This window comes from Mobula birostris, chromosome 1 (genome assembly GCF_030028105.1).
Source record: "Mobula birostris isolate sMobBir1 chromosome 1, sMobBir1.hap1, whole genome shotgun sequence".
In the NCBI taxonomy this organism is placed as follows: Eukaryota; Metazoa; Chordata; class Chondrichthyes; order Myliobatiformes; family Myliobatidae; genus Mobula; species Mobula birostris.
Window position 1 is genome coordinate 14,761,413 of NC_092370.1, and position 26,302 is coordinate 14,787,714.

Sequence of the window (26,302 nt, forward strand, 5' to 3'; positions counted from 1 at the left end):
AACTCTGGTTAACATAGTTTCGTAATTGAAGGTACCTAAAAAAAGTCATTATGTTCTAGGCCATGTTTGTCCTGCAGGATTTGGAAACTTTGTAATACTCTTTTATCTATAAATGAGAGGTAGGTTGTAAGACCTTTCTTTATCCATAGCTCAAATCTTTTATCTCCTCTGTTGGGAAGGAATTCGGTATCATATGCACACCATTTAAAGAGTTTTAACATGTTATTAATTCCACATGAATTAACCACCTTCTGCCATACTTTTAATGTAAGATTTATCCAAGCGTTTTAAAATTTTTCCAACTGGGCCATCAATCCTTTGTCAGCTATTGAGACCTGAAGAGGAAAACTGTCAACTAATACAAATTCTATTTCCTTCCATCTAGCCTTATATTCCCTATTACACCAATATAACAGAGGGGTTATCTGTGAGGCATAAAAATAATTTCTCAGGCAAGGAAGAACCATACCTCCTCCTTCCTTCCCTAACTGTAAGGTGTTATATCGAATTCTAGGTTTCTTTCCTTGCCAAATGAAGCGGGAAATCCATTTGTCCCATTCCCTGAATTGATTATCATCCACCTCCACCGGTAAAGTACAGAAAAGATACAATAACCGAGGAAGAATATTCATTTTTACAGTATTTATCCTTGAATTTAAACTTACAAAGGGGATAAGATTCCATCTATGCATATTCTGCTTTTATCTCTGAGATTAATGGCCCATAATTTACCTGTGACAGTGTTGAAAGATCCTTCGGCAGGGTTATTCCTAAATATTTTAATGATTTAGCTTCCCACTTAAGATCATATGTATCCTGCAATTTTTTGGATGGTGTATAATTTAGGGACACAACCTGTGTTTTCTTTACACTTATTTTATAACCGGATATTTTCCCAAAGTCATCCAACAGTGTAAACAATCTTATAAATGATTTTTCTAGTTCACTCAGATAGACCAAAACATCATCTGCGAATAACGCCACTTTCTGTTCAATCCCTGCCACCTTGATACCTTTTACGATTTCGCTCTGTCTTATTAGTTGGGCAAGCGGTTCAATATATAGCGCAAAAAGGAGAGGAGAAATTGGGCATCCCTGTCTAGTGCCTCTCTAAGATGAAGGAGTCAGAGAGGTCCCCATTTATCTTAATTCGGGCTGTAGGGCTGTCATATAGAGTCTGAATTACTTTAATAAACTTTCCTTGAAAGCCGAATCTTCCTAACACTCTGTATAGGAATGCCCAACTAACCGAATCAAAAGCTTTTTCAGCGTCCAATCCTACTACCATTGTCTCTGTCTCGTTCTTATTAACCTGTTCTAATATGTGCAGAGTTCTCCTTGTGTTGTCCTGTGTTTGTCTTTGTTGAATAAATCCAGTCTGGTCTAAGTGGATTAGGCCAGGTAAAAGCTTTTCCAATCTGCGCGCTAATATAGATGTAAACAGTTCGTAATCTAAATTAAGAACACTAATAGGCCGATAATTGCCACATTCTAGTTTATCTTTACCCTCTTTAGGAATAACTGAAATAATGGCTTCTCTCCAGGAAGGTGGAGTTTCTCCTCTCTGCAAGATCCAATTAAAGGTGTTAAGTAGTAATGGGGCTAACTGTGTCTTCAGGGACTTGTACCACTGAGGTAAACCCATCAGAACCCGGGGACTTTCCAGCCTTTAACCTAGAGATGGCCACGTTCAGTTCTTTGACAGTTACTGGTTCTAATAAACTTTCATTTTGTAAATCTGTAAGTTTAGGTAGATCTAAAAAATTCAATACACTGTCTGTATAGGGCTCAGTGGGGGCCCGGGGTTGGGAGTACAGCTCTCGATAATATGTTTCAAAACTCTCTTGAATTTTCCCTATTGTACTCTCCACAAGCTTTGTCTTTGGATTCTTTATTTTATGAATTGTATTGTCTGCTTGTTGTTTTCGTAATTTATATGCTAATAATCTAGCTGATTTACCTCCTACTTCATAATTCTTTTGTCTCAGGTAAAGAAAATTTCTTTGAGTTTCCAACGTATAAATATCGTCAATTTCACTTTGCAATTTCCTAATTTCCTGTTTTCGATTTGAATTACTTTTGTTGCTATCTACAACTTGAAGTTGTTTTAATTTTCCTTGAAAGTCTGCTAATTTTTGTGCATTGATTTTTTTCATGTGAGTGGTAATGGAATTAATTTTCCCTCTCGGTACAGCTTTCAATGTATCCCATAAGATCACTGGTGATGTTTCTCCCGTGTCATTAAGGTCTAGATATTCTTTGATTTCTCCCCTTAATCTCTCCATTACTTTCGGGTTATTGAGTATATGTGAATTTAGCCTCCATAGTGTTTTCCTCATTTTCCTTTCCAGGATTAGAGACGTAGAGACTGGGCTATGATCTGACAGATCAATTGTTGCAATATTACAGTTTTTTATCCTGAGTCTATCTGTATTAAAGATAAAGAAATAGTCTATCCTTGAATAGGCTGAATGAGGGAAAGAGTAATATGTATAATCTTTACTAGTAGGGTGTAATTCCCTCCAGACATCTATAATTCCCAACTCCTCCATCAATGAATTCACTTTCCGAGTCAGAGGTTTATTCTGAGTAACTATTCTTGAAGAATCTAATATAGGATTTAATCTAATATTAAAATCCCCTCCACAAATTACTACCCCTTGAGAACTGACCATTAGGTCAAAAATGTGTCTATAAAATGACCATTCACAACCTGGAGGAGCATAAACATTCAGCAATGTTATTTCTGTACCTTCTATTCTTCCTGTGATTTTTACGAACCGTCCTTCTTTGTCTCTAGTCTCTGAAATATGTTCATAATTAAGAGTACTTGATATTAAAGTAGCCACCCCTCTTTTGTGACTCAATTTATATGATGAATAAAATACATGCTTAAAGCCCATTCTTTTTAACTTTCCATGTTCAGATTGGCTCATGTGTTTCCTGGAGGAAAGCTATTAGTGCCCTCTCTTTTTTTAATTTAGACATAATCTTATTTCTTTTAATTGGATTCAAAACCCCATTAACATTATAGGAAATTATTTTTACCAATTCAGTTTGCATTTTTCTCTAGTAGAAAAAAAAACACTCTCCTTTTCTAACCAAACAATAAGTAATCCCTTCTCAACAGTAAACCAAGACATATAACCACACCCTAGACATTTTTGAACGTGTAACATTTGAAAATTTTTCCCGACTTCCCACAGTGAGGCCTGAGCACCGACCCGCCTCAGTTCAGAGGGATAACCTCTATCTTCACCCTGTGTTAGAGGGCCCTCAGCAGTTTGAATAATCATAGAGAATTTTCTCCTATTTATGTCTCGACCATATTGCTATCATTCAAGTTATTCCGGCTAGTTTATTTTCAGTTACCAGTTTTCATTTTACCTTTAAGTCCGATTTACTCTTTTCAGTCATTTCTCTTAATTAATCTGTGTTCTCTGTACATTCGCGTCTGAATATTTGCAGCTTTTCCTTGTAGTTTGACACTCTGGTTCGTGTGGAGCGTCCTCGCCCCACTAACTGCCACGACTTCTGCCAAATCCTCTCCAGTAGTGACTCCGGTTGGGTGATAACTTTAATAGGTAGTCCCCGGTCCGCCAGGTCCAACGTTGCCTCCTCCACCGTAGCGTAAGTTTTTGTCTCTTCGTCATAAAAGACTCTCAGCCGAGCTGGATACAGGGTCTGGAATTTGATGTTGTTTTCCTTCAGGACTCTCCGTGTTTCCGTATATTCCTTCCGTCTGGCAAGAATCCCTGGTGCGTAGTCGTGGTCTAAACTGATTTTACAGTTGTTCCACATGAGACCTTTCTTTTGCCATGCCCTTTTAAGCACCTCTTCCTTCGTTCTGTAACTGAGAAATCTGACCAGAATCGATCTGGGCTGGGCACCTGCTGGAGGCTGTGGTGCCAACGCGCGGTGAGCTCTTTCTATCTGTAGGTCTTTTGCGGCCAGTATATCAAGGTTCTCTCTTAGTAGCTTCTCCACGAAGGGAATTATCAATCCGGGTTTACCTTCAGTTCCTTCGGGAACTCCGTAAATCCTCACATTTTCCCTTCTCGAGCGGCCTTCTTGATCTATTAGTTTCCACTGGAGCTGGTCTTGCAGCTTCAGCATTTCTGCTATCACTTCCTCTGCGTTTTGTAGCTTCTCTTCAATTCCAACAATCCTCGCTTTGGCTTCATCTATCCGCGAGTTAGTTTTTACTATTTCTCCTTTAATATCTTCCAGCTGTTTGCTGTTATCTTGTCGGAACTCGCGAATCTCTCCGAGAATCAAGGACAGAGTCACTGATTCCCCCTCATTATCTCCGTCCTGGCTTGCCGTGGGGGAGCTAGGGCCGTCGCCTTGCTGCGTCTCTTTATGTTTATCAGCCTTCGAAGCGGACTTTTTAATCTTGTTCTTAGACATCATCCTTGCCCCTTTTATTAATATAGTTATGCAATATTAAGTATTTGTTTAAATTCGATTATGGGGCAGCTTACCTTCTTTTTTTGTCGAGAGACCTTTCCCTTACGCCGCCTTTCCCTTGATGACCTGGAAGTTCTGCCTCTGTATCATTTCTTAATGCATGCATTACTAAATGACAATAAAAGAGGACTGCGTGTCCTCATAATCTAATCTAATCTGATTGCATTTAGGTGCTGGGCCAAGGACAGATCCTCTGAAATGATAACATGCAGGTAGTTTTGGGTGGATAGGATTTCACTTCCTGGAGATGAAAGGGTATGGAATGTGCATCGTCTCACTGTGTTATCCCTCAGCTTCCCTTTATAATACTTAACAGTGCTTGATTCCTGTGGGGTGTGTGCGTTGTGGCACTTATCACCCAAGACTGAAGGTTGTATGTTTCGGCATGAGGGCATTGACTTTCTCTTATCTGTATGTGTATTTAATAACAATATTAGAAGGTGGCCATTTGAGTCTTAGGCAGTTCTATTTCCCTTTATAGGATGTGAAGCTTGGAGATTGGAGGCTGAAGTTGGAGGCCTGTCTGGGTGTGTGGGAGGGAGGAATGTGGCTTGTTTTGCTGTTGTTTTGTTGCTCATTGTGATCTATGTTGTTCTGCTGAGTATTGTGGGCATGATAGGTTGGCGCCAGAATATGTGGTGACACGTGAGCTGTTCCCAGCACACCCCTTGGCTTTGTTAGTTGTTAACGCAAATGGCACATTTCACTGTATGTGTCCCAAGTAAATGTGAATCTCTAACCAGTTCTTACACACGCCCATTATCTCTTCTATCAGCCACCTATACTAGGTGGGTGTGGATGGATGGATGGTGCCTACATCTGTGGTAAATAGTTCAAGTAAGTTTATCTCTCACTGAGTTTTTTCCATCATCTATTTTGATCTAGTCTAGCACTATGTCCAGGATTTTACTGATATTTGTATAAATGAATTGCATTTCTTGCTAGTCATTGGCATCCACTATTCAGAGCATTTATTGAGTTCTTGGTATCCTGAATGCTCTTTCAAATTAATGTTCACCATGGAAGTGTGCTGTATCATGAGATTACATGATGGAAGATTAGTAGGCAGTAATCATAATTGTCTTGCTCACATTTCACTTGAAGGTGTGAGGCTTTGTAGGATCCAGAATTTCCACTGAGAAGCCCAAGGGGAAAACACCACTTTTCTTGAAGGAGTGAGGCTTTGTGGGATTCAGAATCAGCACTGAGAATTCCAAAGGGAAAACTCTTGGCAATGTGCCCTTTGTGCAACTTCCATGTATTGGATGATGATGGAGAAATCAGCAACATTATTTAAAAAGGATAAATTTGTGAGTCTTGACTACACATGATTCCAGTTTTTGAAGGACTACATTCTGAAATTTGGTCCAAGTCCCAAATCTTCGTGAGAAAGATTGGGTTAGTTGCTGGGGATTTAGAATGGAATTGAATATGGAGGATGTCCCTTTGTCATTCCAGGTCCTTGGGTCCATTTTTCTTATTGATTTTGGTAAATACAGCGGAGGGCAAATAAGAATGAGTCTTGCTTTTTGGATATGGGAATGGGAAAGGAAGGCAGATTTCCATCTTTAAAAGGATATCTGTAGTCCAAAATAATCTTAAAAAATTATGACTGCTGTAGTTATGCAGCTACTATTAGGTAACAATTTAAAATTTTTTGTGTTTTGTGATTTGATCTCTTTCCAGATAAATAGACCAGTCTTCTAGATAACTGACCCAGAAATACAATCACTAAAGTTGGGCTGATATAAGGGAATAAGAAAAATTATAAAAATTAAAAGAAATAAGAGCAATGTAAATATTGGGAGTTGGTTTACAGATCATTAATCCATAAATTGCTTTGTTAAAGTAGCCCTGTATAGAAACAGCACTATTTAGAGTTCAGCCATCTACTTTGGTACAAATCCTCCCAAGAGATGAAATTCAATATCATTGTAACATGGTAAATTAGTAGATGTCTGGAATACTGTCAGGGATTGGATTAGGAGTTCACTGTACCGTGAATTGTATAAATGAGGCTTTTCAAAGCAGTGTGAATTTATGCTCTCCTTAGCAAGGAGAAATGTGTCACAGTGGTGAAATAGAATGTTCCAATTATTGCTGTCTGACAGATTAGTACAGCACAGGAATGAAAACTAAACATTTTCATTGATTTCCCCTTGTGCATCTTGGGGCTCTTACTGTGATGTCTGACTTCAGTAACAATTGCTTTCAGCTCATTTGGAGCTGGGTTGCCAGTACACAAATTCATATGGCAAAAAGTCACATAGAATTATTAAGAAATAGCTTGATTTTGAATAGAATCCAGTTTGAGGTGAAAAGCATGTGCCAAACTATACACATTAATTTTTAACTTTCCTTTTGGCTTTCATTATAAATGATGAATAATGCCTTGCAGCTTTATTTTTGTGAAAAATGTTTACTCACCCAATAGTTGAAAAATGATGTCATCTATGTACTGTACATTTATATTGCACCTTAACATAGCAAAATATGCACTTTGAAGATTATATTTTGAGCACTATCAGCCTCTAGTTTACTGTACATAAGAACATAGAAATGTAGTAGGAATAGGCTATCTGATCCGTCGGGTCTGCTCCGCAATTCAGTAAGATCATGGCTGATCTGGCTCATCACCACGTACCTTCTCTTTTCCCCATAACCCTTAATTCTCCTACTATGCAAAAATCTATTCAACCTTTTCTTAAATATATTTACTGAGGTAGCCTCCACTGCTTCATTGGGCAGAGAATTCCACAGATTCACCAGTCTCTGGGAAAAGCAATTTGTCCTCATCTACGTCCTAAATCTACTTCCCCAAATCCTGGGGCTATGTCCCTTTAGTTCTAGTCTCACCTACTAGTGGAAACAACTTTCCTGCCTCTATCTTATCTATCCCTTTCATAATTGTATATGTTTCTATCAGGTCTCCTCTCATTCTTCTGAATTCCAGTGAGTACAGTCCCAGGAGACCTGATCTCTCCTCATAGTCTAACCCCCCATCTCTGGAATCAACCTGGTGAACCTCCCCTGCACAGCCTCCAAAGTCAGTATATTCTTCCTCAAGTAAGGAGACCAGAACTGCACACAGTACTCCAGGTGCGGCCTCACCAGTACCCTGTACAGTTGCAGCATAACCTTCCTGCTCTTAAATTCAATGCCCTGTGCTCTTGAATTCAATTCCTCCAGCAATGAAGGCCAACATTCCATTTGCTTTCTTGATAGCCTGCTGCACCTGCAAACCAACCTTTTGTGGTTCATGCACAAGTACTCCCAAGTCCCTCTGCAGAGGAGCGCAGCAGCCTGCTGCAATTTTTTACCATTTAAATAATCGCTGCACAATTTGCTTTTCTACTCAATTTAGTATCTTCAGCAAACTTAGATATACTACACTCAGTCTCCTCTTCCAGATCGTTAATGTATATCGTGAATAGTTGCGGGCCCAGCACCAACCCCTGCGGCACACCACTCACCACTGATTGCCAACCAGAGTAACACCCATGTATCCCAACTCTCTGCTTTCTATTAGTTAACCAATCCTCTGTCCATGCTAATACGTCACCCCCAACTCTATGCATCTTTATCTCATGAATATCTTTTATGCCGCACCTTATCGAATACCTTCTGGAAATCCAAGTAAATAACGTCCATTGGTTCCCCTCTATCCACTGCGCCTGTTATATCCTTAAAAAACTCCAGTATGTTTGTCAGGCAGGATCTGCCTCTGCTGATGGATCAATTTCTTTCCATGTGCTTTGCTATTTCTTCTTTAATGATAGCTTCAAGCATTTTTCCAACTACAGATGTTAAACTAACTGGCCTATAGTTACCTGCCTTTTGCATACATCCTTTTTTTGAACAGTGACGTGACATTTGTCGTCTTTCAATCCGCCGGGACTTGCCCAGAATCCAGAGAATTTTGGTAAATTATCACCAAGGCCTCTAATATAACTTGTGCCATTTCTTTCAGTTCATTCAGTTCTCTTTCAATTCTTCTGCCATTCAGTCAGGACCAGGGGACTTGTCTATCTTTAGGCCTACAAGTTTGCTCAGCACTACCTTTTTAGTGAAAGCTATTGTATTGAGGTCCTCACCTCCCATCACATTCATCCTGTATTACTGTATTATGTTTAAATCTATTACAAGTGTTAAGAAAATATCCAGAGAAGAAAATAATGTTGAAAGGATAGTTTGTTCATCTCCTCCCCCCATGATATATTATTTCCCTTCCTGACTCTCTCCCCTCTTCCCCCTCTCTCTCCCCTCTTCCCCCTCTCTCTCCCCTCTTCCCCCTCTCTCTCCCCTCTTCCCCCTCTCTCTCCCCTAACCATCTCCAAATCTTATTCCAACTTTTTTTTTTTTTTTTTTTTGAATCTTATTTGTCCATACAGCATGGAGTGAGCTCTTCTAGTCCTTCAAGCCATGCTGCCTCAGCAGCCCCACAACCCTGATTAACCTTAACCTAATCATGGGACAGTTTACAATGACCATTAACTTACCCAACACACATCAAAGTTGCTGGTGAACGCAGCAGGCCAGGCAGCATCTGTAGGAAGAGGTGCAGTCGACGTTTCAGGCCAAGACCCTTCGTCAGGACTAGACGATAGTCCTGACGAAGGGTCTCGGCCTGAAACGTCGACTGCACCTCTTCCTACAGATACTGCCTGGCCTGCTGCGTTCACCAGCAACTTTGATGTGTGTTGCTTGAATTTCCAGCATCTGCAGAATTCCTGTTGTTTGCATTAACTTACCCAGTACACCTTTGGACAGTGGGAGGAACTGGAGCACCGGGAGGAAATCTAGATATTCTATGGGTAGGATGTACAGAGACAGTGCCAGAATTGAACTCTGCACTCTGGAACGTCCTGGGCTGTAATAGAGTTGCACTAACCACTAAACTACTGTGGCGTCCATGTTGTTTAATGTTTGAAAACTCCTCAAACCAATGCTGATTTGGTAATTTTTTATTATTTTGTACTTAGGTACAGTGGAAGAACTTGTCTTGCATATCCTTCATTCAGATCAATTCAGTACAATGATGCATTAAGGTTGTACAAGATAAAACAATTACAGAATTTAGAATGATTTGTAACAGAGAGTATAGGCAGATAATAAAGGTCATAACAAGGTACGTTGTGAGGTCAAGCATCCACCTAGCAATAGGATAGAAACCGTTCTTGAGAATGTGGATCTTGCTTTCAGGCTTTTGTATCTTCTGCTGATGATGGTTGGGGGAGGGGGAAGGTGAGGTGGAGTGGGAGAGGGAATGAATGAAAAAAATGTATATGTATGTCCAAGGTGGGTAAGATCTTTGATTATGCTGGTGGTTGTACCAAAGCAGCAAGAAATGTCGGAAGAGTCCATGTAGTGGGGGCTGTTTTCTGTGATCTGCTGCGTCTACACTCTCAGCAGGTTTTTTGCAGTCACAGGCAGAGCAGTTGCCGAGGTAAGCCGATATTCATCAGAATGGGGTGTTCTCTGTTGTGCATCAATGAAACATCGGTGAGGATCAAGAAGGATGTCACAGCTTATGATCTGAAATTGCTGACAAATCATCATATCCCTTCCCGTCTGCTTTGAGCTGAGCTTTGGATAGTGGTGGGCCAGTAGATGAAGAGCAGCCAATTTCCGCCCCCCCGCCCCCCGCATAAATGTCACAGGTATATGTGTGCATGATATGTAAGTTCTTCACTATGCCCACGTTTATGTGGTTGGATTATCAGGCAGTTGTGTGTTTTGAGGTGATCAGTTTGAAATGTTAGCTACATTCAAGTTCTTAAGCAACCTCATTCCTCGTGCTAAACTTATCTTTAGTCTTGGCAAAAAGCTGTGAGTATCGATCATCTGTAAACAGAATGAAGATCAGTAGAAATATTAAGCAGGTCAAGCAGTGTAAATGGCCGTTCTGATGAAAGGTTATCGACATGAAATGTTATCCAGTTTTTCATTCCTCATTCCCTGCTGAATGTTTAGGCTTTTTAAAATTTTTAATATTTGGCCTTCTGTATTGAAGACACAGTTTAATAAAGTGACTGTGGATGTAACAACCTGATTTGCTGACCAAACTGCATACCCAATATGTCTAAAGGTAAGGTCTCTCAGACACATTAGGTCTATCTAAGAGGATCATTGAGTGTGTCCTGATGCATTCCATCCCCGTCTTGGATGGGAGCAGCTGAGTATCGGACTGGAAATCCCTACAAAGGTCTGTGAGAATGGCCGAGAGGGTCATAGGGGCCTCCCTACGATCCACTGGGGACACTTATATCGAGTGCTGCATGTGCAGGGCCCTTAGTAGTATCACCCATCCATTCAGCATCTTTTTCGATATTTATTCTGCCATCAGGCAGGAGACTCGTATGCATAAAGACAGTAACAGTCAGGATGGGAAACAGTTTGTTCCCTTAGGCCATTAGGCTTCTGAAATTCCTGCTGCATCGCATTTGAAGTGTTAACCAGATAATTTGTACTGTATCCTACAAAATTTAATTTATGCACTTTGTGTAATTCATTTGTAGATTTAATTATTTTCCTAAGTTATTGCATGTTATACTTGTCTTATGTGTACTACTGTGCTTTATACCCTGGTCCGGAGAAACATTGTTTTGTTTGATGGTATACGTGTATATAACTAAATGATGAAAGATTTGACTTAAAGAAAAGGAACAATGATTTCATGGAGTATGGGACCTTACCTAGACTAGATTTTCAAATTTGAACCCACTTTAAGTTTAACTCTGACTTTCAAATTGAACTGGAATTGAACTTCTGCGGGGAAAAAATTTCCATTTGCCGAGAGGAGGAAGAGGAGCAAACCTTTTCACACGTGTCGTCTCACTGAACTGAAAGTCAAAACTATGTGCAGAAATGTAACAACTCTGTAACATCCATTCAGTAGGCTGCAGAGGAAATCAGTACTTCCAGAGAAGAGGCTGTTAAATCTTCACTGACAAGAAATGCAAACTTACAGAAGGGAAACTAGACCACAGAGGTGCAAAGGGAAAGGCTGAAAGGGCAGGGGAGGATTTCATGCAGTAGTGTCTTCCTGAAGATGGCAGAAATTAATAATTGTGAAAGGGAAGCTTAACTAACTTACATTTACGTAAAAAATTTAATCATCCCCATCCTGCCCCATCTCACTAAGGTAACTCCTCTTGCCTTTGTTTCACCTGATCCTCCATCACTTGTCTATTCTTTATTTTGCAGTGACAGCACAATGATCATGTTTGTAGACAAGTACCCTGGACAAATAATCTGAAGTATACTGTTCTTTACCATTTTCAAACACCTGACTGTGGAAAAGTCTTAGGCACTTATATATAGCTAGAGTACTGTATTCGTCAGTGGGAGGAGGAGAGCAAGTTTGTAAATCTGGTAGGAGCAAAAGAAGTGGGGAATGGCGAGGGTGGAGTGTTGTCGGAGGGGTGTGGGACAGGTAACAGAGAAGGAATGCCGTGGTGGGGCTGATGGCAGGGGCGCAGACCTGAGACACCAGGCAATGTCAATTGATTCCAAGCATTTGTTTTTATTGATCATTACAGAATGTTTTCCCTCTCCTTGCCCCCTTCCCACTCTCAGTCCACAATAGAGAGCCATATCAGAATCAGGTTTATCATTACTTGTATATGTCATGAAATTTGGTATTTTTTTGCAGCAGAAGTGTAGTGGAATACATAAAGTTATTGCAGTACTGAGTAAGTGGCTTGGGCACCCTAGCTATATATATGTGCCTAAGACCTTTGCACTGCACTGCATGTTTGCTCTGTATGACTGGCAGGTTGGATTTGCTGGCTGCTGCAGGGCTGTAGGCATCTCCAGTCATGTGGGAATTTGGGTTACAAACTGTTCTCTGCGAAAGCCGAGAAGGATCTGGAAGGACTCCAGGTTCTACCTCAGCAGTTGGAATGAAGTAACCTTGGTTCCTTTATTGATACTGGGTCTCTTTTTTTTGTTTTTAGACCATATTAATATATAAATCCTCTGGATTATAAATCCTGTCTGGTTCATGAATATCTGGGAAGGAAATCCATTGTGTGGCCTGGCCTGAAACAATCAGCAATGTGTTTGACTGTGAACTCTTTTCTCAAATGTCCTGGTATTCTGCTGATTGCAAACAAATCAGATTGAAACCAGCATGAAATTAGTGAATTTAGACAAGGTAAACTGGGATGTTATGTTGAAGTTGAGTAAGACATTGGTGAGACCTAATTTGAAGTATTGGTGCAGTTTTGGTCACCTACCCACTGGAAAGATGCAAATAATGTTGAAAGAGTACAGAGAAAATTTACAAGGATGTTGCCAGAGTCCGGAGGACGTGAGTTATGAGGAAAGATTGAAAAGGTTAGGACTTTATTCCTTGAAACATAGAAAATTGAAGGGAGATTTGGTAGAGGTATACAAAATTATGAGGGATATAAGGTAAATGGCTTTTTCCGCTGAGGTGGGGTGGGACTACAACCAGAGATCATGGGTTAAGGGTGAAAGGTGAAAAGTTTCAGAGGAACATGAGGGGAACTTCTTCACCAGATGGTCATGACCGTGTGGAATGAGCTGCCATCACAAGTGGTGCATGTGAGCTTGATTTCAATGCTGAAAAGAAGTTTGGATAGGTAGGTGTGTAGAGAGCAGTGGTCCTGGTGCTGGTATTTGGGAGTAGGCAGTTTAAATAGTTCCACATGGACTAGTTGGGCCGACCGGCCTGATTCTGTGCTGTACTTTCTAGGACTTTATGACTCTGACTCTGAAGTCTCTGCACAGCTCATTTGACCCTGTAATGTCATCCTCATAAATGTCTGGTCCTGTGCCTAAACTGGGAGAGCTATTTCTCAGTCTGGTAAAGCAGAACTTGATTTGGCAGGTTTGAAGGATCTTGTCTCTTCTGTTACCATCTCTGGGAATGACTGGTTTCATGGCCAAGTCAGTCCCACCAAAGGCGGCAGATCAGAGATGCCTGACTAGCAGGGAATAACTCTGAGACTCTTCAACATTGACTCGATGTAAAATATGCAGAAAGTTATAAACTCTGCCAGCTTCATCATGGACACTGGCATCAAGGACTTCTTTAAAAGGTGGTATCCATCATTAAGGACCCTCATCACCCAGGACATGCCCTCTTCTACCATCAAGGAGGGAGGTACAGGAGCCTGAAGATATACACTCAACATTTCAGAAATAGCTTCTTCCCTTTTAGTCGGATTTCTTAATGGACAATAAACCCATGAACACTTCCTCAGTATTTCCCCCTCTCTTTTTGCACTACTAGCAAGTTAATTTTTGAACTGTATATGCTAATTGTAATTTATAGTTTTTATTACTATGTATTACAGTGTACTGCTGCCATAAAACAAAATTTCATGACATATGCTGGAGATATTAAACCTGGTTCTGATTCTGATGTGAAGTGTGAGACAGGAAACCTTTGCCGATAGCCACACTCAACTGATGAGTCAAAAGCTGATCCTTCATCATCATGAATGTTCATTCCCTGCAGACTGTAGCTACGATGTAATTCATCAGTCAGATGTGGAGTGGAACTAGACAAGCTGTCTTTGACAGAACTTCTCAAAACTACAGCAAATTGGACCTGAAGGGATAAGGGCAGCAGGCGTGTTGTAAGGACCCTGCCTGCAAGTTTAATTTCACTTGCACTTAACGTGACTTGGAAATTATCACGGATTCTCTATCTTCCACAGTAAATCTGGGAACTCACTGACAATGCAATTGTGGAGCCTTTACCACAAAGTTCAAGTGAACTATTTTACAGATCCATTTGTAGGGGATTTTAGATGGTCTGTGTATTTGTAATCCTAAGATCATAAGACGTAGGAACAGAATCAGTCCGTTCAGCCCACTGAGTCTACTTTGTCAATCAGTCATGGCTATTCTACAGGTTTCTCCCTGTAACCATTGATGCCCTTTCTAATCAAGAGCCTATTAACCTCCACTATAAATATACCCAATGACCTGACCTGCACAGCCATTTATGGCAATGAATTCCACAGGTTCACTTCCCTGTGGCTAAAGAAATTCCTCCTCATCTCTGTTCTAAGTGAGCATCCCATTGTTCTGAAGCTGTGTCCTCTAGTCCTAGACTCTTTACACTATAAGAAACTTCCTCTCCACATCCCCTCTAGGCCTTTAAATATTTGATAGGTTTCAACAAGATTTCCTCCCCCCCCACCTTTCTTCTAAACTCCAGTGAGTACAGGCCCAGAGCCTTCAAACTTTTCTCACGTGTGATCGTTCTTGTGTCATAGAACATAGAATAGTACAGCACAGTACAGGCCCTTCGGCCCACAATGTTGTGCTGACCCTCCTCTGGACCCTCCCCAGTGCCAACACACCCTTTGTTGAGTGTGTTAAATTGTGTTAAATTGAAGGAAACAAATGCCCCTCTTTTCACTGCCACCTCATTGTTTCTATTGTAGGTTGTCCTGAAGATCATTAAACATTTCCAAGAGGAGGGGCAGGGCAATGAAGTGGTCCAGGGAGTACTTCTCGGACTTGTGGTTGATGATCGGCTTGAAATCACCAACTGTTTCCCGTTCCCTCAACATACAGAGGAGGATGCCGACTTTGATGAAGGTACGTTGTGAATGGTGTTTTCTTTGAATATGCGGATTCGAGCTGGTATATTCTGTGAGTATCCTGGTTGGTGCCTTGCAATTGGTGTTCCAAATGTCATAGCTTAACTGTACATTACATGGTATAATACGATATCATAGCAGTTAGCACGTGCTATTATAGCTTGGGGCATTATCGGCACCGTTTGTAAGGTATTTGTACACTCTCCCTGACCGCATGGGTTTCCTCCAGGTGCCCCAGTTTCCTCTCACAGTCCAAAAATGTACCGGTTATTAGATTAATTGGTCATTGTAAATTGTCCTGCAATCAGGCAAGTGGGTTGCTGGGCAGCGGGGCTCATTGGGCTGGAAGGGCCTGTTCCACACTGTGTCTGTGAATAAAGAAAATAAATACGCTTTTAGCCAATGCAGGTGAAAATGTAAGTATTTGCTGAAATGGAACATGCTGGACTTGTTCTTTTATTATTGCCAAGCCAGACGATGTTTGTACTAAAGGATGGCAGTGTCTAAACAGTCATTAATTCCTGGAATGAAGAGGGTTCTCTTATCAATGGTGGATAAAGAAAATAGATTATTTTCTTTGGAGTTTAGAAGAATGAAGGGTGATCTTGTCTGGGGCATGATAGAATAAATGTTGTTTTGTTTAACTAGTGAGCAAAACTTGAATAAGGGGACATTGTTAGTGAGACAGTTGTTTAAAACTGAGGTATGTAGAAACTTCTTGCAGAAGGTTCATATGGCTCAAATATTTCAGTTTATTATCAGAGAATGTATTCAGTATGAAATCTGAAATACTCAGTTTCGCAGACATCTCTCCTTAAAAAAAGTACCCAAAGAGCGACTGATCTGCGGTCAACAAAAACTATTGTGTAGTCAACATTTCGACATGCCACAGTCTCGCTCTCGCTCGTCCTTTGAGATAGACCATGAGACATCAGTGTCATCTTTGCTTGATGTGTGCTAGAATACTTGGCCTCTGTGCTTGTAGGATTCAGTAAAATCACAACCAATCTTTTATCTTAGTTCTACTTTCTTGTAATAAGCCTCAATCTCGTCATTCCTTTAGTATCTAAAATTCTTTTACTGGAGTGTAATCAGATACTGAGCCTACACCTTCTGTTTTGAATTCCAAAGTTTTACCATAAGCAGGATGAAGAAATTTATGTGCATCTTCGTCCTGAGCAGTGAACCCCTTGTTTTGAGACAGTGAACCATGGTTCCAGATGTTTGAGCTGCACTCAATATCAGATGTTTCCTCTATAACTTAAAGCACAATTGTCTTCTCAGTTCTTCCAGTCTGGATGAAGATTACTTGCCTGAAGGTTAACTCTGTTTCTCTTGCTTTCGGACCTATTTGTGTATATTTTTAAAATGGCATTTTTCATTGTTTAAACATTTGTATTAGTGTTTTTCATAGCTTTTGGGGTGACACAGTAGTTTGGGGTTAGCACAACACTTTTCAGTACAGACGACCAGAGTGTAATTCCTGCCACTTCCTGTAAGGAGTTCGTATGTTTTACCTGTGACTGCGTGAGTTTTCTCCATGTGCTCTGGTTTCCTCCCACAGTCCAAAGACGTACTGGTTGGTGGGTTAATTGGTCATTGTAAATTGTCCTGCGATTAGGCTAGGATTAAATCTGGGTATCACAGCTCGAATGGAAAGGCCTATTCCATGCTGTACATAATTTAAAAAAAAATATTTTTATTTATTTTGGGGAATGGATGAACACAAATGAGCAGGGAAAATTGCATTCTTGCGAATTTCAGTTCCTCCAGCATATTGTGTATTGCTCAAGATTTCCAAAGCCTGCAGAATCTCTTGTTTCTCTTATTTTGCCTTATGGCCAGTTGTCAGTTGTCTGATGATGAACGGCTTGTTTTGGACACTGATCCGCTGGAATAAGATGGCGCCAGTGAACAATGCAGCCAAGGGCGACATCCTCCAGATGGTTCATGAAACTACTTCTTTCACTTTTTCATTCCAATGTAGTTCTGCTATTGTTGGAGCCTGTGAATGACATTTTGGTGGTGTGTTTTCCGGCCGATTGAGCAACCTGGCACTCTGCTGTCTCCAAGGGTGTTCCATGTGAGGTTTTGAGTGAAGGGTGTGGCCTCTAGGCCAAGAAGCCTGGAGACCCCGTAATCACTCCATTTCTTGCTGATCTCGTCAAATGAAGCACCAAGGAAGATTAAAATCATCGAGGCGAGAGGATGTTCAGTGCCGTCTACCAGCCTGTCGCTTGCTGGTCCCCAAGGAAGGCCCCTGCATTCAAGTGTTCTCTCTCTCCCTCTGCTTGATAGTAAATGTACTTTGAAACTTTGGATCACTTGCTTCTTTCATTTATATGAAAAAAAACAGGTTTTGCGCCAGGTAATTTAACATTTATAGTTCAGTTTTTATTGTTATGCACTGCAATGTACTGCTGCCGCAAAAAAGGCACATTTCGCAACATGGTTATATTAAACCTGAGTCTGATTCTGGGTTGTCTGTTCTGTAAAGCGTTGTGCTCACCACTACGGTAATGTGTTGCTTCTGCCCTATTGATCCTTAATTTAAGGAACACAAAATATATTTTAAGAATTTGAAATAATGTTCTGCTTTAGATAACCTGTATGAGTACCTTTGATCAGTAATCTGTCTTAATTTGCTAAGAAATGTCTTCTGATTTTCTCTTTTTTCATTGTCAGACTTATCTTCACTACCTTTACTGCTTTTTAAAATTCTGATTATAGGTAATCTTGTTTAATTTTGTTGTTCAGAACTGCGTCAAGAAGTGCTTGCTGCTTGTAGCAGTAACAGATTATTTTTAGTTTTGTTCACAGCAGCAAGGGAACTTCAACTTTAATGGCAAGACTTCTGAAAGTGTATTGGTGGCAATTTTCTTGAATCTGGTGACTTGTTTGAGTACAGTGCCACCTACAGGCTGTCTGTTGTCTCTACAAATAATCCAAACAGTAGAGCAAGCCTCTTGAGTCAGTTAGGGAAAAATAAGATGTGTAAATATGAATTTTGATTAATTGGGACAGCCACCTATTTGGAACATTCTTCAAGAACAAAAACTAATCAAGAAAATAGCCGGGATTCCCTTTGTTTATTTGGGACACTAGGTTGCTTAATTGGCACGTGAGACTGTTGCTGGACAATTTCTAACTATAAGCTGCACCTAGGTATCCTCTGGTAGATTAGGAGATATGACAGAAACTTTTTTTTCATCAGTAGTAATGATGACTGTTGTACTTTCTCTATTTCAGTATTTGAACTATGATCCAATATAGCCCTATGTGGTTTCAATAAGACACATTTTCACCCTTGTGCTCAAATCCTTTGTGCAATAAATGCCAATGGGCGGTTTACCTTCTGACTTGCTTATTGTAGGTGCAGCATTTGGACACCCAGGACCCATTGAACATGGGTTTGATTTTCAGTCTCTCAACTGATGGGAAACACTGATTTTCTCACAAAATGGATGAACTTGTATTTTTCCACATTATGTATCAGTGCTATGTACTTGCCCATACACTTAGCTTGTCAATATCCCCCTTCAGCCTCTTGGCATTCTGCTCACACCCATATTTTATCAGTAATAAATGGATGAATTATGCCTGACCCCAGAACTATTACAGCGTGCTACCTGTGAGCTGTATATTCCTATTGTTTTGTCTTTTAACCAATCCTTAATCCAGAACATACGCCACAATTCCATGTTCTCTAATTTTGTTTAATGGCATCTTGTGGCATATCTCATTGATCTTAGAATCTCTTAGAGGATAAGATGTGAGAGAATAGGATCAGTCAAGTGTGACAGTGGAAAAGTATGTATGGAACCGGAGGAGATAGCAGAGGTAATTAACGAATAGTTTGCTCGGTATTCACTATGGAAAAGGACCTTAGCGATTGTAGGGATGACTTACAGTGGACTGAAAAGCTTGAGCATATAGACATTAAGAAAGAGGATGTGCTGGAGCTTTTGGAAAGCATCAAGTTGGATAAGTTACTGGGACCAGACAAGATGTACCCCAGGCAACTGTGGGAGGCGAGGGAGGAGATTGTTGATCCTCCGGCAATGAACTTTGCATCATCAATAGGGACGGGAGAGGTTCCGGAGGATTGGAGGGTTGCAGATGGCGTTCCCTTGTTCAAGAAAGGGAGTAGAGATAGCCCAGGAAATTATAGACCAGTGAGTCTTACTTCAGTGGTTGGTAAGTTGATGGAGAAGATCCTGAGAGGCAGAATTTATGAACATTTGGAGAGGCAAAATATGATTAGGAATAGTCGGCATGGCTTTCTCAAAGGCAGGTCGTGCCTTAGGAGGCTGATTTAATTTTTTGAGGATGCGACTAAACACATTGATGAAGTCAGAGCCATAGATGTAGTGTATATGGATTTCAGCAAGGCATTTGATAAGGTACCCCATGCCAGGCTTATTGAGAAAGTAAGGAGGCATGGGATCCAAGGGGATATTGTTTTGTGGATACAGAATTGGCTTGCCCACAGAAGGCAAAGACTGGTTGTAGACGGGTCATATTCTGCGTGCAGGTCGGTCACCAGTGGAGTGCCTCAGGGATCTGTTTTGGGACCCCTTCTCTTTGTGATTTTTATAAATGACCTGGATGAGAAAGTGGAGGGATGAGTTAGTGAATTTGCTGATGACACAAAGGTTGGGGCGTTGTGGATAGTGTGGAGGGCTGTCAGAAGTTACAGCAGGACATCAATAGGATGCAAAACTAGGCTGATAAATGGCAGATGGAGTTCAACCGCGATAAGTGTGAGGTGGTTCATTTTGGTAGGTCAAATACGATGGCAGAATATAGCATTAATGCTAAGACTCTTGGCAGTGTGGATCTTGGGGTTAGAGTCCATAGGACACTCAAAACCTGCTGCGCAGGTTGACTCTGTGGTTAAGAAGGCATACGGTGCATTGGCCTTCAACCGTGGGATTGAGTTTAAGAGCCGAGAGGTAATGTTACAGCTATATAGGACCCTGGTCAGACCGCACTTGCTCAGTTCTTCTCACCTCACTACAAGAAGCGTGGAAACTATAGAAAGGATGCAGAGGAGATTTACAAGGATGTTGCCTGGATTGGGGAGCATGCGCTCTGAGAATAGGTTAAATGAACTTGGCCTTTTCTCCTTGGTGAGATGGAAGATGAGGAGTAACGATCGTGTGGATAGTCAGAGGCTTTTTCCCAGGGCTGAAATGGCTAGCACGAGAGGGCACTGTTTTAAGGTGCTTGGGAGTAGGTACAGAGGAGATGTCAGGGACAAGTTTTTTTATGCAGAGTGTGGTAAGTGTGTTTAGTGGGCTGCCGGCAACGTGGTTGAGGTGGATATGATAGCGTCTTTTAAGAGACTTCTGGATAAGTACATGGAGCTTAGAAAAATAGAGGGCTATGGGTAACCCTAGGTAATTTCTAAAGTAAGTATATGTTCAGCGTGGCATCATGGGCCGAAGGGCCTGTATTGTGCTGTAGGTTTTCTATGTTTCTATGTTTACTGGAAGTCTAAGTCACCATATTTGCTGGCATCCTCTTATCTGTCCCTAAGTTAGAATGATTTTGTGCAGTGGATTCTAGTTAATTGGGACACATCAGGACAAATACATTTTGGCCCAATTAAGCAGCTGCCCCAATTATCCGAAGTGTAGAAAAGACAAATTACCATTTAACTATGTAATAAATTGTGTATTTAAATGAATTACAGAACAGATTAGAACATTACCAATAGAACCACAGTTCTATAAAACTGTGCAAGTCCTTAATAGTTATTGCTGGAATAATTCATCCAGTGTACACTGATGTGTTCTTTTGATTTACTATAAATGAACAAAATCAGCATAAACATTTAGTACAGATAAAGGACTGCCTTCATTAACTTCCTGCATGAAGAGGAGTCGACATCCAACAATATATTTCCTGGTAATCTCGTAATCACTAGCTCAAGTTCAGATGTGTCATCTTCATCACTTTCCTCATCTTCGTATTTCCCATGTTGGTGTTTTCATAAATCTTCCATTGGTCTAAATGGATAACATAATAGAACCAGACACAACAGATGCCTTTTAGTAACAGTTTGTTCTAAGCACAGTGTAGTGCCCAACGGCCACAAGAAGTGCACTTGACCGATGCTAGTTAGAAACTGTTTGGCAGTAGGCTTCTGTACCAAATAAACAGCATACTGTACCAAATAAATGAAGGAATCCCTGCTATTTTCTCTATTAGACCATAAGACATGGGAGCAGAAATAGGCCATTTGTCTCATCGAGATGCTCATTCAATCCATTCAGTCATGGCTGATCCATTATTCCCCACCTCAACCTCATTCCCCATCCTTCTCCCTGTAACCTTTGATGCCATGTCCAATCAAGAACCTGTCAATCTCTGCCTTAAATATACCCAACAACCTGGCCTGCACATCTGCCTGTGGTAACAAATTCCACAAATTCACCACCCTCTGGCTAAAGAAATTTCTCTGCATCTCTGTTTTAAATGGATACCCCTCTATCCTGAGGCTGTGCCCTCTCGTCCTTTACTCCCCCACCATGGGAAACATCCTTTCCACATCTGCTCTGTTTAGGCTTTTCAACATTTGAAAGGTTTCAATGAGATCCCCCTTCATCCTTCTAAATTCCAGCGAGTACAGACCCAGAGCCATCAAATGTTCCTCGTATGATAACCCTTTTGTTCCCAGAATCATCCTTGTTAACAGCCTCTGGACCCTCTCTAATACCGGCACATGTTTTCTTAGATGAGGAGCCCAAAACTGTTCACAATACTCAAGGTGAGGCCTCACCAGTGCCTCAGCATCACATCTCCACTCTTGTAGTCAGGACCTTTTGTAATGAATAATGCATTTGCCTCCCTCACCACTGGCTCTTCCTGCAAGTTAACTTTTAGGGTGTTCTGCACAAGGGCTGCTAAGTCCCGTGGGATCTCAGATTTTTGAATTTTCTCCCTGTTTAGAAAATAGTCTACATATTAATTTCTACTACCAAAGTGCATGACCGTGCATTTTCCAACACTATTTCATTTACCACTCTCATGCCCATTCTCCTAATCTGATTTAAGTCTTTCTGCATCCTGCCTGTTTCCTCAACACTACCTGCCCCTCTGTTAGTCTTCATATCTTCTGCAAGCTTAGCAACAAAGCCACCTATTCCATCATCTAAGTTATTGATACACTGCATAAAAAGAAGTGGTCCCAACACCTTTAGTCATTGGCAGCCATTCAAACACGGATCTTTTTTTTTTCCACTCGCTGCCTCCTACCAATCAGCCAATGCTCTAACCATCCATAGTTTTTGTTCTTTAAGAGTTGTCCCAAATAAGCGGCTACACAGATTAACCAATGGCCCAATTAACTGGAATCCACTATAATTGTAAAATTTCTCTTCATTAAAATATGTTGTTCCTTTAAACAAAAAGCTTATCCAAAATCAGGTAATATAACTTGGCAAAGTGAGCCAGTTTTTTATCTACTATTTACTAATGTATTTGTTTTTGTAATATAAAATATATCTGTATGACCTTATTTGTAAGTCCACAGCTGTTCTCTTGATGCTTTGTGGGATATTATGAAACAAAGTTGTGATATTTAAGTATAGGTTCAAGGATTTGAGGGTAGAACGTGGTTTGAGCAAACATCCCTCCCAACCAATTTTCTCCGAGGCTGTGTAGCTGCACCATAACTGAAATGCTCCCATGCACATACCCTTTGTTGTCATGTTACTGGAATTTTATTTTATATAATGTTAATATTCTGAAATTATGCTAATATAATTATCCTGAAATTATGCTAATATATATGAAATACCATAATATAATCCATAAATTTTGAAAATAATAAACATACCACAACCTATACTTTGAAACACTTTAGAGCTTCAACATATTGACATTGTCAGTGTTTCAAGTTGCAACACTGTCGTAAATTGTGACAATAAACACAGAATGGAAGTCGGTAGTTTATAAACCACTGGCTTGCTGAATGCCGACGCCATTTAGTCAAAACGTTTAGTTTTTCCATTGTGCCTGTCAGTTGTTTTGACTGCCTGACATTGTTTATTTCTGTTTTGAGTTGTGGTTTGTGTTTGTTTGATGTGCATATTATATATATATATATAAAACAATTAAACTAGTATGCAGTTTTCAGGCTGTGTTTATTTAAAAAAAAAAGCCCTTCTCAGACCAATGGTTGGTTCATGCAGCTGTAAGAAAAATATTAGAGGGAGTGTTGCTCCCAATTGGTTCTTATTTCTTGTCTTATAAGCTATCCTACCACACTTTATTTCCTGCCTTTCCTTCATAGATGTCAGATATCCATGGATACTAAGTTCTCAATTTTGACTTTACAATCATTAAGAAAATATGTAACATCTAAGTAAATACAGTATTAAATGCAATCAGACATGCTATTGCTAATTGAGCTTTAATGTCCTGCAGTCCTGTAGTTTTCAATTGTATTTACAGGGAAGACCAGAGGAGGTCACTACATACTGCAAAAGGAGCATAGGAAACACTTGAAAATCTTGCAGAACTCTCTAATTTTAATTCCACACTTCAAAATTCAAAGTACATTTATTATCAAATTATGTAAACTATAAACAACCTTGACATTCGTCTCCTGACAACCACAAAATGAAAAAAAGAACAGTGGAACCAATTTTGAAAAAGAGACAGTCAAACACCCCATTTGCATTGAAAAAGCAAAGTGTGCAAACAATAAAAATAAGCAAATAATTTTCACAAAATTGAGTCCACAGCCATGAAGCCAGTCATCACGGCAGCCGATCTAGGAGCCTGTTAGTTATAGGCCACAGCCTCAGTTCAGCAAAGAGACAAATAAACCTTACAGAGCAGCAAGCTGAACACCGTACCATCCCTTGCATCTGGCCCTGACACCCTGATCCAGTGCTTAAACCAGCTAAGTCTCAGATTGTTCCTTGCTCTTGGAACCAGGCGTTGGGCCCGTCGCTTCAACTTTGCCTCTGTAATGCAGCATCGAATTGCCCCCAAGTACATTCCAACAAAGGCCAAACATTGGTTCATTCCCGACTCTTGGGCCTGGGCCCACTGCCTCAATTTGGCCATATCCGCCATGCCGTAACTGTCCTGCACCTTCGAGACTTCAGTTCACACCACGAAAATGCCAGGTCTTACGGGTGGTTTGAAAGCTCAACTCAGACAGGGAATTTACAGACCATTGATTTCAGTGATTGCATCCAAGAAAACGTGTGATTAATACAGTAATTCATAGTTTTGTTTGCTACCAGAGAGTTGTTGCTGTGCTTCACCAGTGCCATCTGAAAATGGAAAAATCATTGCAAATAAAAATTGAGATTTATGCAGAAGTGACAATCTCTTCGTAACTTAATTGTAGGTTCATCCAAATCATTTTATTGCCAGTATGTGAAATATACCAGAATTGTTTGTGGGTCAGTGCCAAGCATAAAACACAGGATAATACCATAACAGCCAACACAATAGCAACCAACAATTTACAAGACAGTAGTGCAGCCATGAACAATCAACAGTTGGTAGAATGGTCACGTGCAAGCATCAATAATCAAACTTAAATGTGAACATGTGAACAGACTCAGTAATTATCATCAGAACAAGGAGGGCAGGAAAGACCATTTAACAGATATTGGGGTATTACACCGGAGTGAGTTTTGTTGAGAAGCTTCAGAGATGGCGTGTAGACCTGATGGTGATGGACTTGTAGTGTCTCCCTGATGGCAGTTTGGTGAATTGTCAGAGTGGGTAGATACAACATGGTTGTATTGTCTTGTGGGCTCATATCTGGTTAAAAAGTCTGCACCTTGTTTGGATTCCTCAGCCTCGAGGCAGGATGAGAGATATGTGACGTTGTGTATTTTTTTATAGCAGTACTTTTTGGAAGTTGTTACAATGTTTCAGCCTATGTTTTTTGTAGTCTCTGAGCGGCCTGGATACAATAGAAATATATGGTGCTCTTGGTGTGGCGTAGTAGAATAACGGTTAGTGCAGTCGTTTTGCAGCATTAGTGATCACTGTTAAGGGTTCAGGTCCCTCCCCGTAACAGCATGGATTTTCTCCGAGTGCTGTGGTTTCTTCTCATGTCCCAAAGCAGTAAAGTTGTGGGCCCGCTATGTTGACATCACAAGTGTGGTATGCGGGTTTCCCCCAGCTCAGTCCATGGACTGTGTTCATCATTGAATCAAAATGGCAAATTGTGCTGCATGGTTCAATGTATATGTGACAAATAAATCTAATCTTTATAGAGTGCTGTCAAACTGATGCTGATTACTTGATAAAACTGATGCATAAAAATGTTTGGGAAATGGTGGAAAGGTAATGTGTATGGTGAGACTGGTGTAATCCTTCAAAATGCCTTGTTAACAGATAGTAATTATTCCTGGGAACACTTAATGGTGTTTTGGGGACAGGAAGAGCTGTTGAGGCTGATATATTAGCAATGTGCGATGAGATGGGAATGTCTGTCTGCGGGATTGACATCCTGGAACTGAATTCTGTGAGCATCCTAGCAAGCTGTGTCATTGCACAGTACAGAAACTGCACTACGGCGGAGAAAGCTCTGCACCAGGGAGTCAAAACTGCGCAACTCATCACCGGCACCAGCCTACCCGCCGTCAAGGACCTATAGACAGAAAGGTGCTGGAAAACAGCCGGTAACATCGTGAAGGATCCCACACACCCAGCTTATGGGCTGTTTGTTCCACTCCCATCTGGAAGGGGGCTATGTATCATCCATGCCAGGACCGCCAGATATTTTCCCCAAGCAATAAGGCTGATCAATACCTTCACCCACTAATCCACCCCTCCACACTGCTCCCCACCATTACTTTATCATTTCCAGTCAGTCACCTTACCTACAGACACCCCTGTGCCTAGCGTCACTTTATGGACGTACAATCTGTCTATGTGTGTAAGCTATCTTGTGTTTTTATATTGTTTTTAAAATTATTATTATGTTCCTTATCTTACTGTGTTTTATTTCTGTGCTGCATTGGGTCCTCCTTTACGCTTGTATACTGGAAGTGATATTAAACAATCTTGAAGTGAAGAGAAGAAAAATTGGCCACTGCTGGAAAAATGCTGCAGGGAGATGGAGAAGTAAAATGCAACCACTGCAGAAAATGTAACTTATGAGCTAGTTTGGAAAAGGCAGGTGTTTTGGGAGGCAGATATGGAACTGGAATCTAACGGTACAAAATGCGCTGACGGGCAGAAAGTTAACTATTAGGAAGCAA

General features: G+C 40.7%; 1 protein-coding gene across 1 annotated transcript in view; it reads left to right on the forward strand.

Annotated features, from left to right (window-relative positions):
• The window catches only part of LOC140192437 (eukaryotic translation initiation factor 3 subunit H-like), a 155,229-nt gene that overhangs the window by 9,203 nt on the left and 119,724 nt on the right, over positions 1-26,302 (forward strand). Inside the window, exon 2 of the mRNA XM_072250272.1 lies at positions 14,898-15,054. Coding sequence (XP_072106373.1) covers positions 14,898-15,054 — 157 coding nt within the window. The remainder of the gene's footprint in view (positions 1-14,897; positions 15,055-26,302) is intronic.